Source organism: Podarcis pityusensis (assembly GCF_964106645.2).
Source record: "Podarcis pityusensis genome assembly, chromosome: 7".
NCBI classification, from domain to species: Eukaryota; Metazoa; Chordata; class Lepidosauria; order Squamata; family Lacertidae; genus Podarcis; species Podarcis pityusensis.
The window spans coordinates 28,942,318-28,956,748 of NC_138031.1; the positions used below are offsets into that span (position 1 = coordinate 28,942,318).

Below are 14,431 nucleotides of genomic sequence, written 5' to 3' on the forward strand. Positions count from 1 at the left end.
TGAATTTAAATGTCATGATACAGAATAGATAGATTAACTCTCCCTCTCCCTCTCTTGTACCCAGAACCCACAAAAGAGTCACTCTGGTCAGGGTTCAAATTCCCACCCAATCATGTAGCATAACCAGTATTGAAAAGGATCTAGGTTGTGTTTTTCTTGTTTTTTTGTACATTGCCCTGAGGCGACTATGTAGAAGGCGATTAATGAATTAATATTGATAAATAATAATAATAATAATAATAATAATAAGTATGCTCACCTGTCAGTTCAGTCATGATTAACATGCTCTGAGCTATCTTTTTATATTCTGCTGTCTATGAGTCAGTGCAGAATGACAGTCTAAGATCTGATTTGTATTTAAATGAATTCACAAGCCTTTTCCACAAAAAAACCCATAATTTTTTTCTGCTCTCATGAAGGCTTTTTTGCATATTAATAGCTTTTATGCTGACTCCTCCTTCATGGGATTTGCCATCCCAGAAGGAAAGTGCTTTATTTTGCAGTGTTTTGATGTTAATGATGTTTAAAATACCAACATGTGCATAATTTGTGTTAATGTTTTTGTGTAATAACATGCCCCTCTACTGTCCCAATTAAATTGGGACATCCTGTTTTTGGGTGCCGTGCTCTTGTGTGGGTCATGTGACTCACGTGGGAACGTGGCACAGAAGATGCCTGTGACATGTCAGAGGGTATGCAATTAATAGTTTTTCCATTGCACTGTGAGAGGACACATACATTTCCGAATTCACCACTAATCAGAGTCCCTTGCAATGAACATTCTAGGTTTTTATTTTAATCTACAGCAATTATGCAGAGCAAGTCCAGAGATGGGGAACCTGTGGCCCTCCAAATGGCATATTCTGAGTGCAAGGTGCTTTTGTGACCCGGGCATCAGAAGAGGCAGCAGCGTGGTGTATGATGTCAAGGCACCTGGCATGCAGAATGATGGGGTGAGGCTGAATCAATGCTCTTAAGCTCTACTGCCCTTCCCTTCTCCCTCTTTCCCCTTTCTGCTCACAGTGGTAATGAGATCATAGAATCATAGAATCATAGAGTTGGAAGAGACCACAAGGGCCATTGAGTCCAACCCCCTGCCAAGCAGGAAACACCATCAGAGCACTCCTGACATATGGTTGTCAAGCCTCTGCTTAAAGACCTCCAAAGAAGGAAACTCCACCACACTCCTTGGCAGCAAATTCCACTGTCGAACAGCTCTTACTGTCAGGAAGTTCTTCCTAATGTTTAGGTGGAATCTTCTTTCTTGTAGTTTGGATCCATTGCTCCGTGTCTGCTTCTCTGGAGCAGCAGAAAACAACCTTTCTCCCTCCTCTATGTGACATCCTTTTATATATTTGAACATGGCTATCATATCATCCCTTAACCTCCTCTTCTCCAGGCTAAACATGCCCAGCTCCCTTAGCCGTTCCTCATAAGGCATCGTTTCCAGGCCTTTGACCATTTTGGTTGCCCTCCTCTGGACACGTTCCAGTTTGTCAGTGTCCTTCTTGAATTGTGGTGCCCAGAACTGGACACAGTACTCCAGGTGAGGTCTGACCAGAGCAGAATACAGTGGCACTATTACTTCCCTTGATCTAGATGCTATACTTCTATTGATGCAGCCCAGAATTGCATTGGCTTTTTTAGCTGCCGCGTCACACTGTTGGCTCATGTCAAGTTTGTGGTCAACCAAGACTCCTAGATCCTTTTCACATGTACTGCTCTCAAGCCAGGTGTCACCCATCTTGTATTTGTGCCTCTCATTGGAACTGGATCATCACTGGCATGAAGCAGGGAAGAAGCTCTTCCTAAGGTGTTTAGCAGCATAGCTTAAGTGCTCATCCTTTCTAGTAGTGGCCGTGGACTGACCAGAGGGCCAATGGAGGCCTTCTTTAGTGGCACTAAGTAGTGGGGAGATCAAGGTTTCTGTAAATTTTCATTTCTTTATATACCAAACTGAAATCTATTTTTGCATGAAGAGGGGTTAAGAAAATTTAAAAACAAACCGCTATACTCTTGTAAATATTAGCAGAATTACACCCTGTCAAGGAGAAAACAGTTTGCAGCCTCTTTTTTTCATAGGGTGGAATATTTGTCAATTATTGGAATATTTAATTCATCATTGTCTACTCTACCTGCTTGTGGCTCTCCCAAGTCCTTTGCAGTGATCTTTCCCAATGCCAGCTAGGACCCTCGTACCTATGGGACCGTCTCTCCCAGTATGTCCCACGGAGGACCTTAAGGTCCATAAATAGCAACACCCTAGTGGTCCCGGGCCCTAAGGAAGTTAGATTAGCCTCAGCCAGAGCCAGGGCCTTTTCAACACTGGCTCCAGCCTGGTGGAATGCTCTGTCTCATGAGACCAGGGCCCTGCAGGATCTGATTTCTTTCTGCAGGGCCTGTAAGACAGAGTTGTTCCGCCTGGCCTTTGGCTTGGAGCCAAGTTGATTCCCTCCCCTCTTTCTTTTTTCCTTTCTCCTCCTGTGATGAGGCTGCATTTTAATGTTTTAATGTTGTATTTAACCTTGTTTTTTAAGTTGAATTTCAATCAACTTGTTTTTATTATTGGTTGTTAGCCGTCCTGAGCCTGGCCTTGGCTGGGGAGGGTGGGGTATAAATAAAATTTATTATTATTATTATTATTATTATTATTATTATTATTATTATTATTTATTATCCTCTTAATTGAAAATACCTGGGATTCAACCTCAAACCTTCTGAAAGCAGAGGGGAGATGAAGAAATGACTGTGCACTCATATGCATGATTGACCTGTAAGACTGGCCTCTCTACTCTGAAATAGTGTCATGGAATTCAGTGGGGATTACTCCCAGGTAAAGTGGTGTATGGATGCAGCCAAGAGAATAGCTAAACCTGGTCTTTAAACAGTTGTTAGTTGCTCAGTGGCTTATAAGGTTGTACTCAAAAAGCCTCTTTCTGGTCCTAAATGTGAGCACATCAGTATTTCCAAAATTGCCTCTCTCATAGAACTGATGATATGATTCACAGCTTTGCACAGAATTAATTCACCCTTTAATGAGCTGCCAAGAGCTACAGATTATTTCCACGTACCAGCTTCAGCCTTCTGCTGCTTCTCAATCTTCTCCAGCCTCCCTAGCAAAGAGTCGATTTTTGTTTTGATCTGAGTTAATTCCTTCTTGATTGTTTGTAACTCATCTGATTTCACTGAAGAGAAAAAGAACAAAAAGGTACCAACTATGACACAAATAATATTTCAACACAAAGGTATCCCAGTACAATCTATTCATAAAGGCGAAAACCGAAGTTCAAGGTATAGCCTCATAGATTTTTATTTCTATGTTTTCATATTTCTTCAGCGAAGGGTAAGTTAGAACGTTAATATATTCCCTCTCAGCCCTTCCCCCCAAATGACACTATTTCTATGTTCATCCATGTAGATAAAAGACACATTTAGGACTCATATGTCCTTTGCAAAGTGTTTGGAATTTTCCATGCAAGTACAGTGGTACCTTGGGTTAAGAACTTAATTCATTCTGGAGGTCCGTTCTTAACCTGAAACTGTTCTTAACCTGTTCTTAGCTAATGGGGCCTCCCGCTGCCGCTGCACAATGTCTGTTCTCATCCTGAAGCAAAGTTCTTAACCCGAGGTACTATTTTTGGGTTAGCGGAGTCTGTAACCTGAAGTGTCTATAGCCCGAGGTACCACTGTACAGTATAAAACAGAGTTGGACCACCTATGAGGCTAGGTGAGGCAGCCGCCTCAGGTGAGACCCATTCAAGGGGTGGCATCTTCTTCCACCACCCAGCTTTGCCACTGCTTTTTCCAGCCTCTAACGTCAGACAGGGACTGGCGGCAAAGCTCTGCAAAATGCCTCCTCTCCTGACCAAGTCAGCAAGAAGGGAGGCGTTCTGCCATCCAGCTTTGCCGCTAGGCGGGGGGAAATCTCCCTCCCCTCCTGGCAGTGTGACAGAGCTTTGCACCAGCTTCTGTGAAGCCCCACTGCTGGGTGGGAGGAGGGGGATCTGGAACGGATCTGCCCTCTCCTGGTGGGGTAGTATCCTTAAGGAGTTTGTGCCACCGTCGCTGAAACATCTCAGGCCACCCCTGGTACAAAATCTACATGGCTTATTTCATGGGTAGGGAAACTAAGGCCCGGGGGCTGGATCTGGCCCAATTGCCTTCTCAATCCGGCCCACGGACGGTCCAGAAATCAGTGTGTTTTTACATGAGTAGAATGTGTTCTTTTATTTAAAATGCATCTCTGAGTTATTTGTGGGGCATAGGAATTCGTTCATCCCCCCCCTCAAAATATAGTCTGGCCCTCCACAAGGTCTGAGGGACAGTGGACCGGCCCGCTGCTGAAAAAGTTGGCTGACCCCTGGCTTATTTCATTCAGCCTAGATTAGAGAATGAAGTTGCACTGTGGTAGTTGCATTCATTGAACAAGGTCTATTCACTAGTCATTTGGTCTCATTCTTTCTGTGAATAGTCACGCGTGCTATCTCATGTATGCCACTATACAGCCAAAGATATTCGGGTTTGTGGTGACATTTCTGAAGGTAAAGTTATTCAGAATGAGGGCAAACTATCTTCCACTTTTGATGCAATGCCTGAAGATTCACTGGAATGAGGGGGGTGGGGGTGAGTTTGCTTTTTGATGTGAAAATATTCATGAAAACTGCTCCCATTTATCATAACTACAAAATTGTCTGACTCCCCAGGCTTATTTTGGTAGACATGCTATATATTTCATTGATCTAATACCATATCAAACTGTTTGTCTCACACCATCATGTAAAAACTGGCTAACAGTCATGAAGTCACAACTGATTTATGAAAAAAAACAAACGAACACTTTGCTCCCAGATAGTTCCTCCAGATCCATAAACAAAATAATGAGAAAACTGTTTAATATTTTCCTCCTTTGCAATTTCACATAAATATAGGAGCATCTGCTTCAATTTTACTTGCAGAAAGCAAAGTGTGCCATGGAACATCAATATAGCAGCATTCATCTGCTGTTGCTTTTGATGGAAAATGACAAATAAGTTGTCACTTGGCTGATTTTTTAACAAAAAGTATGCTACATGAAATTTATATTTTTACTGGATTTTTTTTTTTAAAAAAGGTCAGAAATTAATCAGAGTCAAAACAATATGCAAACCCCTCATGCTTGATAACAACATTGAGGTCCTCACTCTGCTTCTAGTGGATAATTTGCTACTTTTAGAAACAGACCACCCTCCAAAACCTTTGCAGCTACACACAAATCCATATAGGACCTAGAATGCAATCTTGCTCCTCTTGTGTAAAAAAGCAGGCCTGGCACAGGGATTTTGAATACCACTTGCTGAAAACTTCAGGAGGGGAGAGTGACCTTGTACCTGGCTCCTGCCTGTGGGCATCAGGTTGGCAACTGTGAGAACAGATGCTGGGCTACATGAGCGATGGGCTTGATCCAGCAGGGAACTGTTGGACTTAGAAATGTTACCCACTGTGAGATCTAATGATTCTAAAGATTGAAGATCCCACTGCAGGGGGGAAATCTGCCCAGGCACACTTTCCATTGTACAGTGGGAAAGGAAAGGAACGACTGACTATGCAATTTATGAACGGGGTCTTAATTTATGAATCAGTCTTCAGCCTCAGGACATGTACACACACGAGGCTTAAATAAGGTTTCGCCTTTTGCCTAGCCACCCTCGCATACAAATATAAAACCCATGTTAGTGAAAATGTACATTCAGTGTGAAAGAGGGTTTTTTTTAATGTCAACATTAACAACATTCATTGCCCTACTAGTATGCAAGAGAATTAATGCCCTGGGAAGAACCTGTCAGGGATGTGCTCCCAGTTTTCAGTCACTGACACAGCAGGGGAGAAATCAGCACAGCTGATTTAAGGCTTTGTCAAGACAGGGGAATTATGTCTGCCTCAACCAGTCTGCAGCTTCTTCATTTGTGAAGAGGTTCTTACATTCTTCAAACACAAGACAGGAACTCCAGAAAGGACACACTGTGCTAGGGAGAGCTGTGGGGCACCCCAAGGGAATAACTTATACAGGCTTTCAGCAGTGCTCTGCACTTCATAGACTGTTTATACTGCTTCAGCAGCACAACAGCAGCTTTCTGTTCTTGGATGGTTGCCTTGCAGTCCTTTGGGGTGCCAGATGCAGTTCAAGATCCCACTGTTTAGAGATGTAAACAGCACACATCCTGGCTATTATAACGGAGACCTGCTGTCCCAGGCAGTTACAGTGGACAGTTATCATGACATGGAGGGTATTTGTGCTCCACCACTGTGTGAAGCAGACCCACTGAAATCAATGAGTCCACGGCATGGCTCCTGCCACTATGGAACAGCAAATCCAACTTTGCCAAAGGGTGATAACCAATGTTAGAGTAGACTCACAGAAATCAATGAGTCTACACTGAATATGACTTAGTTCAGGCATAGGCAAACTCGGTCCTCCAGATGTTTTGGGACTACAACTCCCATCATCCCTGACCACTGGTCCTGTTAGCTAGGGGTGATGGGAGTTGTAGGGCCGAGTTTGCCTATGCCTGACTTAGTTGGTTATCATGCAATGAGCTTTGATCTCTCTTTTTAAAAAAATTAAGTGAATGCATCCCTTCTCACTAAACCATTACAATGAAAACAACTTTTCGCTCTCAGCATGATAACCAATGTTTAAAGCTTTAGCAATGGGATGACCTTAGAATTCCACATATATTGCATTAAGCATATGTGGCGATCACACAGGGTCCCCGGACGTTTGACGGCCTATTGATCCCTGTGCCACCACTGTGAATGCTTCCCCGCTGCCACCAACCCATTTCTCTCTGGTACACACGGAGTCCAGACAGTTGTTAACATTAAACCAAATAAACAAGTTTATTTTATAAGCCTTAACAAGTTTATGGTTTCAGATAATTTTTCTTGTCACTTTCTTAATCTTAGTTTCTTTACCGGCCTATACCTTCCTAATAACTTCTAACTGATTATCCTAACTGTCTATCTGACTCCTCTTAACAGATTTCTCTCACTCTCTCCCATCAACCTATCCCAACCCACAGACTTATCCTCCCTCTCTTCTCTAACACCCGACTGACTCCTTAACAACACTTACTCTAACTCTAACTCCTCCCCTTGGGTTCCCACTTGCCAATCACTTCACACTCATTTAACCCTTTCCTTATGACCCAGCATGATGTCACCTAGGAGGGCAAACACCACATAATAATATTCATACAGGCAACCTCGACAGTGCATTATAGAACTCACATTTTGACCCCGATGATGAAGTTCCACTTGATGTAGATCTTGATCCCCCTTTCATGGAAAATACCCCTTTTCCTCTGCGAGTTGCTGTGACAGTTACACGGGGGCGTTTTAATGGAATTACAGCACGAGGCGGTGCAGGGACCCGGCTGTGGTAATCAAACAACCTTAAGGGAATGGAAACAGAAGCTTCATAGCACTTGGTTATGGTGTGATGGCAGGGAGATCATGCAGACTAAATTTCCCTACTTTCTAATGGAAAATTGCTCTCTGAAATATCAATGACTTGCATCACGGTTAAAATTAGATTTCAAGGACCTTTGTACTTTTAAGAAGCATATTTGTATTTCAGACATGACCAAGTAAGTAGCTGTAATTTCAGAGAAGGATACCATTATTAGTTTGTCTTAACTTGGAGTAAGAAAAACGTGCACCTCATAATTTCATTTCACCCAAGTAATAATATGAGATTAAAAAAAAAATAAACACACACACTGTAGCTCTGCTGACAGCCTAGCTCTAAATTCATAGTTTCAACTTTGTAATTTGCTGCCTTCACAGTAATGCTCATAGTGAAATTTAAGATGGTGAATATCATTGAAATGAAATGTGACTAAACTGAAACATCTCATCAAAGAAATTAGCACTTCTCCAAATTTAGCAAATCACTTTTCCAGTCAAGTGATGTGTAAAAGAATGCATACACTATGGTAAAGAGTGCACTTAAAAGCCTATATTATTGAAAATAGCATCCAAAATGCATTATATTAGGGAAAAATAACATGCAAAATTACATGCAATATTGCATGTGTATATTATGAAACATTTGAATTAAAATGCTGATTAATTTTTGAGAGCACATCTTTAAAGAAAAATAAATCACAAACTGATATGGAAATGTAGAGAACACAATTTCAGATTGGAACAATGAGAAAATAGAAGGAACTGAAACTGACGTATGCACCCATCTCCAATAGCATGAATACTGAAATTAAAAATTTTGAAGGGTCGCTGTGCTTCGGTTTGTGTATTGTTTCAGAAAGCACTTTCTAGGTAGATTCACTTTTAAATGTGAACTAAATTGAGTTTCTCTCCCATCCCTACAGGCAAGTCTGTCTGAGGTACTTTTGATAGGAGAAAAACACTGAAATTTGCTTATACCTAGAAATGACATAGCATTTCACATAGAAGCCAATTCCTAGGGGCTGTTGGGGCTTCGGCCCCCACAATAAAATATTTGAGGGAGCCTCCCCCCACCCAGTTGATGAGCATTCCCATTCAAATGATGTATGTGTGCACTGCATTATGTGATCAATTATGTGGGTTGGAGCTTACCTGGGCCCCCACACTATTTTATTCAACTTGGCACCACTGGTGCTTTATTAGTAAAGGTAAAGGTACCCCTGCCCGTACGGGCCAGTCTTGCCAGACTCTAGGGTTGTGCGCTCATCTCACTCTATAGGCCGGGAGCCAGCGCTGTCCGCAGACACTTCCGGGTCACGTGGCCAGCGTGACAAGCTGCATCTGGCGAGCCAGTGCAGCACACGGAACGCCGTTTACCTTCCCGCTGTAAAGCGGTCCCTATTTATCTACTTGCACCCGGGGGTGCTTTCGAACTGCTAGGTTGGCAGGCGCTGGGACCGAACGACGGGAGCGCACCCCGCTGCGGGGATTTGAACCGCCAACCATACGATCGGCAAGTCCTAGGCGCTGAGGTTTTACCCACAGCGCCACCCGCGTCCCGGTGCTTTATTAGTGGAAGATAAAAAAAAAAAACTGATAAGAGTATTGTCAGCTTCAACTGAGGTACTCTCAAATCAAAGAGCAATTTTAGCTAAAACTGATTTTAATATCCTCTATAGGTTGCAATCCTATACACACTTACTTAGGAAAGAATCCCACTGAACTTGGAGGGACTTGGTTCTGAGAAAAACAGGGTTGGAATGAATGTATGTGTATATGGTCATTTGAACAAAAAATGTTTAGCTGCAGTATAGTTAATACAACTGCAGCTTTAAGTAAACAGGAGGCAAGGATAAAGAAGAAGAAGAGTTTGGATTTGATATCCCGCTTTATCACTACCCGAAGGAGTCTCATAGCGCCTAACAATCTCCTTTCCCTTCCTCCTCTACAACAAACACTCTGTGAGGTGAGTGGGGCTGAGAGACTTCAGAGAAGTGTGACTAGCCCAAGGTCACCCAGCAGCTGCATGTGGAGGAGCGGGGAAGTGAACCTGGTTCACCAGATTATGAGTCCACTGCTCTTAACCACCACACCACACTGGGTCCAGGAGGAGGTAGGAAGGAGGGTTGCCCCAATTTCTCATTAATCTGCTATCATGTCGTGAAGCGCCTTGAACATTTGGCTCTCCTGAATATATTGCAATGGAGGAGAGTTTGAAGAGGTGAAAGGGCTGCTCGTGTTGTTATCGTAAGTACCAATCTGAAAAAGGCCTCTAAATTCTACCCTGGATGGTATTAAGTTATTGACCAGTTTGTTGGACATTCTCCTGTCCCCCAGAAGGCCATATTATTCTTTGTGAAATACGTGGCTCTTGGCTTCGTTTTCCAGATTTCCCACTTGGTTTCGTATTGCAACAGCGTGCTATAGATTAATGGGTGACTTGATGGCAGACAGCACGGACACTTGCGGAAGACGTTCAACCAGAGCAGCACCAAAGAGAGCTGCTGCATTTCGGATATATTTCCAATCTGGATTCTAAGCTAAGTCATGCTGCAGAGAAATACTTCGAGACCTGCATCTTGAACATACCGTAATAGTCCATATAGCCTGAGTCTCACAAAGGATTTTGCATGGAGTGAGGACGTCAACACAGCCACATGAAAATATATCAATAAATGCCATCTTACACTGTTCTCAGTGTGGGCAGCCTGTTCCTGTGGATCATCTTCAACAGCAGCAATGTGTCTTAGCTGCTGCAGCTGAGGCACAGCCCATTATACAAAAAGCAAGCTGGAGTCCCTCGAATCTGCTCCATTGGTCAACAGCTCCCTTCCCTTCTCATCCTGTTGGTAACGACGCCTTTCATGCCAATCCGTGGCCCACTCCTCTCCCTCCACAGTGACATAAAGGCATCAGAGATGTGCAGAATAGTACCTCCAGTCAAAGGTACTGATTCCTGAGCAGGATTATTCCAGAAACTAAAGCCTGCCATGGTGCACAGAGCACCCCCAAAATGGAGCTATCATCCTCATATGATGTAATCTGAATATAAACCAGAAATGCAAACAAGCAATAAAAACAAGCTGAGTCCTATGAGGAAACAAATGCAAAGGTTTTCTGATCTGGTTATGTGAAAATATGTCAAATAAGGAGCATAATATATGTAACCAAATACAGTAATAAGAGTGCACATACCGATTGTAGAAATCATCCCTGTAGTAGTCATAATCAAAGACATAGCCACTGCAGAAAAGAACACAAATGAATTCATGTGAGGTGACATGACTGAATTATCTGATAAATAGCATTATGTAACATTTTGAAATTACAGTGCTAATTCAGGTCTGCATCTCTGGAGACTGCTTCATCCCTGTTACTTTTATTGACTATTGTTTGGAAATATTGAAATTTCAGTCTTTGTACTAATCACAATCTCACTAAAAATGCAAGGATTGCAAGGTGAAAAGGAAACACTGGTTTAGATTTGATTAAAAAAACCCCCACAAAAATCCTGTTGTTATTATCTAATTGCCAATGTGGTGTAGTAGTTAAAGTGCTGGGTTCAAATTCTCACTCAGCCATGGAGCTCAGTGGGTGACCTTGGGCCAATGACTTTCTTCTTGCCTAATGTACCTTGTAGGATTGCTGGTGAGAATAAAATCACGTACAGCACCCTGAGTTCCTTGGAGGAGCAACGGAATGAAAATGTAATTAATCATAAGAATGCACAACACGTTCAAAGAAATCCAGGAGACATCCCAGTTCTATAAATAAGGATAGCTCTGATGACACTTAGCAAGACTGTTCTGCTATAGTTACAGCAGCACCCTTTGCTTGCTCGATATGAATCAAGCCTGCCTTATGCTACTGAATTTTATTTTCAGTCTCATTATATCAGGTTATTATCAAATATCAAAGCTAATCTACACATTAAGTAAAATCAAGCGGCAGACTGAGATGATAAGGAAGGGCCAAAGCTCCGTGGTGATCAAGCTCTGCTTTGATCACACTGTACCCTGCCCCATTCCAGGTGGAATGGAAATCCTGAAGAATCTCAGGGATAAGAATTCTGCAGAACTCAAAAGCTATCATTTGACTATCACTGGAAGCATGTGTGGTGGTTACAATTTGCATGCACATTACACACTTCCACACAGAAATGTGGCCTCCAGATCCCAAGGTATTTTTCTGTCCCTCTATTATTACTGTACAGATTGCTTTCAGAAGTAATGTACAACATATGCACATATTCAATTTAAAACGGTTCTATGACAATTAAACAGGATACTCACTTAACTCACTTCTAATTTTGGCCACTTTATACCTACATAGCATAACAGCTCTGGAGAATGATAACGATAGTAGTAATAGTCATAATTTATAAGGCAATTGAAGAAGGCAAGTGCTTAATTTTTGTGGCCTCTCACTAATCCATCTTTGGTTAGTGAGCCATAGGATGAAAAGGTTTTCATCCTAGTTAGTCCAGCATCCTGTTTTCCACAGTGCTGGAAGCAGGATCTGACTGCAACAATACTCCCCCACTCTTGTTCCTAAACAACTCAGAAGTACACAGCCTCTGATGCTGGACATCATGACTGTTAATGGTTTCAGAACTCACAGAGTTAAAGAGTTCTGTGTGACGTCTCTTTCCTGAGGCGTGGTTAGAAACACTTAAGGGAGTGGTTTGACTCTAAGTGTTTCAGTCTGACTCTCGGACGCTATGCGAGAGGGAGAATGTGTCAGTTCTCGCCAGGTCTGAATTTATGGTGTTATTCTTCATGATTAAAGGCAAGAGTAGATAAGGACTGCCTTGTGTCTGCTCTGATTTATTACACACGTGCTGCAATCCGCTTCTCACCGCTGTGTTACGCTCTGCTACCGGCAAGAGAAAGAGGCCTGAGGAGGACTTTCGCAGGGCACGGATAGCTTGCAGAGTTTCGCAAGGGAAATGTGCCAGGCTCCATGTTCAGTCTCTGTTTCCACTCTTGTCCGGCGTAAATCTCAGAGGTTATGGATGCTTGCTAACGCTTTGAAGCATTGCAGGAACGTCCCATGTGTGGGGGAAGCCAGCAGGAAAGTTGCTGGGGCCAGCTGGAGCTCTGGAGCTGTGTCTTTGAAGCTGGAAGGAGCTCGCTGGGAGGAGAAGCCGATCTGCCGGAGCCGGGAGGCGGAGGAAGCTACTGCCGAGTCGTGAGTAAGCTTAGCCCCCGGGGGAGGAGATGGCTCAGTCCCAGGAACACGGCTTTGAGCTTAAGCTGCCGTGTGTGAAGTTAACTATCAACTCGTGGTTAGAGTGGAGTTATTTAGCAGATTTGTCCCTAGTTGGAGCCAAGCTCTGGGAAACAGTCACGCCGATGTCTACGTCAGCTGGGGCTGTTGCAAGCCAACGTGAAGCTGAGGAGCGTGTGCTTACTTTTCTGGCTGATAACGTGAGTGCTGATTTGAGGCCTATTGTTCTGGATGCAAGGAAGCCTGAGGTCGCTTGGGTAGCTCTCCAGGAAGCGTGTAAAGCTGGGGGCGCAAGCAAGGGCCGGGAGATGGCTGCATCAGGACAGGAAAAAAGGCAAGAAAGCACGGAAAGCCGGTGCACAGCTGGGAAAGGCTGTGGGACCCCTGAGGGGGGCGAAGGGACTATTGCCACTGCTGCTGCTGCTGGTGGTTTAGCAGAGTCTAAAAGCTGCGTGGGTGATGCAACATGTCTGCGTGAGGAGCTTGGAGAGAGGCAAGCTGCTGGGGGCCCTTTACCCATCACTGGGGGTGCAGGAAGGCGTCCTGGGAGCCCTGGGAGCAGTGGGGGGGGCGGTGAGCAGTAAAAGCTCAGAAAAGCCTCTTTTTCCAAAGGCTGCCAAGAGTTGTTTGCGTCGTGAGTTGAAGCCTGGGAAACAGGACAGTGCTGAAAGCTTCAAGGCCAGCCATCTGCTGCAGAGGGAGATACGTGCTGCAGAGCTGTCTGGGAACTCTGACATAAGTCCAGTCTTCAGAGCAACGCAGGAAGTTGCGGTTACGGGCGCTGTCAAGGACAGGTGCAGCCAGACGTTTGTTGGCATGGCAACGCTACAGAGCAATGCCAGCAGGGACACAACTGTGAAGTGGGTGTTGGACTCAGGAGTGAGTCATCACCTGATAACGCCATCTGCTGGGGAGCTGCGGAATTGCAGAGCTGTTTTGACTGGAATGACTGTTACATTAGCTGACGGGACAAAACGAAATGTATCTAAAGCAGCAAATGTCTATGTTTCTGTTTTGCAGGCGGAGCTGGAGTGCTTCATTGTACCAGGGATGAAGTGTTGCCTGTTATCTATTTCTGCTCTGGCGAAGCAGGGATACAAAATTTGTTTTGAAAATGATACCTGTTCCATTTTCAGAGGGGGGAGGCAACTTGTCAACGTGGAGAGCAAGGACAATCTCTTTGTTCTGGAAACACCTCTGGAGGGTGGGGGGAATGCAGGGAAAGCACAGGCGCAGTGTGCTAGTGTTCCCAGCCATGATTCATGTGTTCATGTATGGCACAAGAGAATGTCTCATGCTTGTCTGGAGGATGTTAAAAGGTTGCCAGGCTGCACCAAAGGTTGTAAAATCACGCCATGTGAGGGATCCCTAGTGTGCAGGGCATGCAGCAAGGTTCAAAGGTGCAGGTTTCCCGGGGTAAAGAGGGTAACCACAAAACCTTTTGAGTTGATTCACACAGACCTTACAGGACCAATGAAGTGTGAGAGTCTGGGTGGGGCCAGGTATCTGCTAATGATAGCGGATGATTTTACTCAGAATTTATGGTCTTTTTCTCTCAGGTCGCAGAGAGAGGCGGCGCAACTCATCCAGGATTGGGTTGCGGAGGTGGAACTAAGGTTCTCCACCAAGGTGCAAGAGTTCAGGAGCGACTGTGGGTCACAGTTCACTGGGTCTGCTCTGAAGGAGTTCTTCAAGGAAAAGGGAATTCGTCACCAGGTGACGGGTGCAAAGTCTCCTCAAGAGAGAGGCGTGGCAG

At 44.1% G+C, this 14,431-nt stretch overlaps 1 protein-coding gene across 6 annotated transcripts in view; it reads right to left on the reverse strand.

Annotated features, from left to right (window-relative positions):
• Nucleotides 1-14,431, reverse strand: part of RALYL (RALY RNA binding protein like) — a 264,746-nt gene that overhangs the window by 13,665 nt on the left and 236,650 nt on the right. For all 6 annotated transcript variants that reach the window (XM_081013599.1, XM_081013603.1, XM_081013600.1 and 3 more), the window contains 3 exons: nt 10,642-10,689; nt 7,267-7,430; nt 3,072-3,185 (listed from right to left, as the gene is read on the reverse strand). In XM_081013599.1, the coding sequence (XP_080869725.1) occupies nt 3,072-3,185; nt 7,267-7,430; nt 10,642-10,689 (326 nt within the window). The remainder of the gene's footprint in view (nt 1-3,071; nt 3,186-7,266; nt 7,431-10,641; nt 10,690-14,431) is intronic.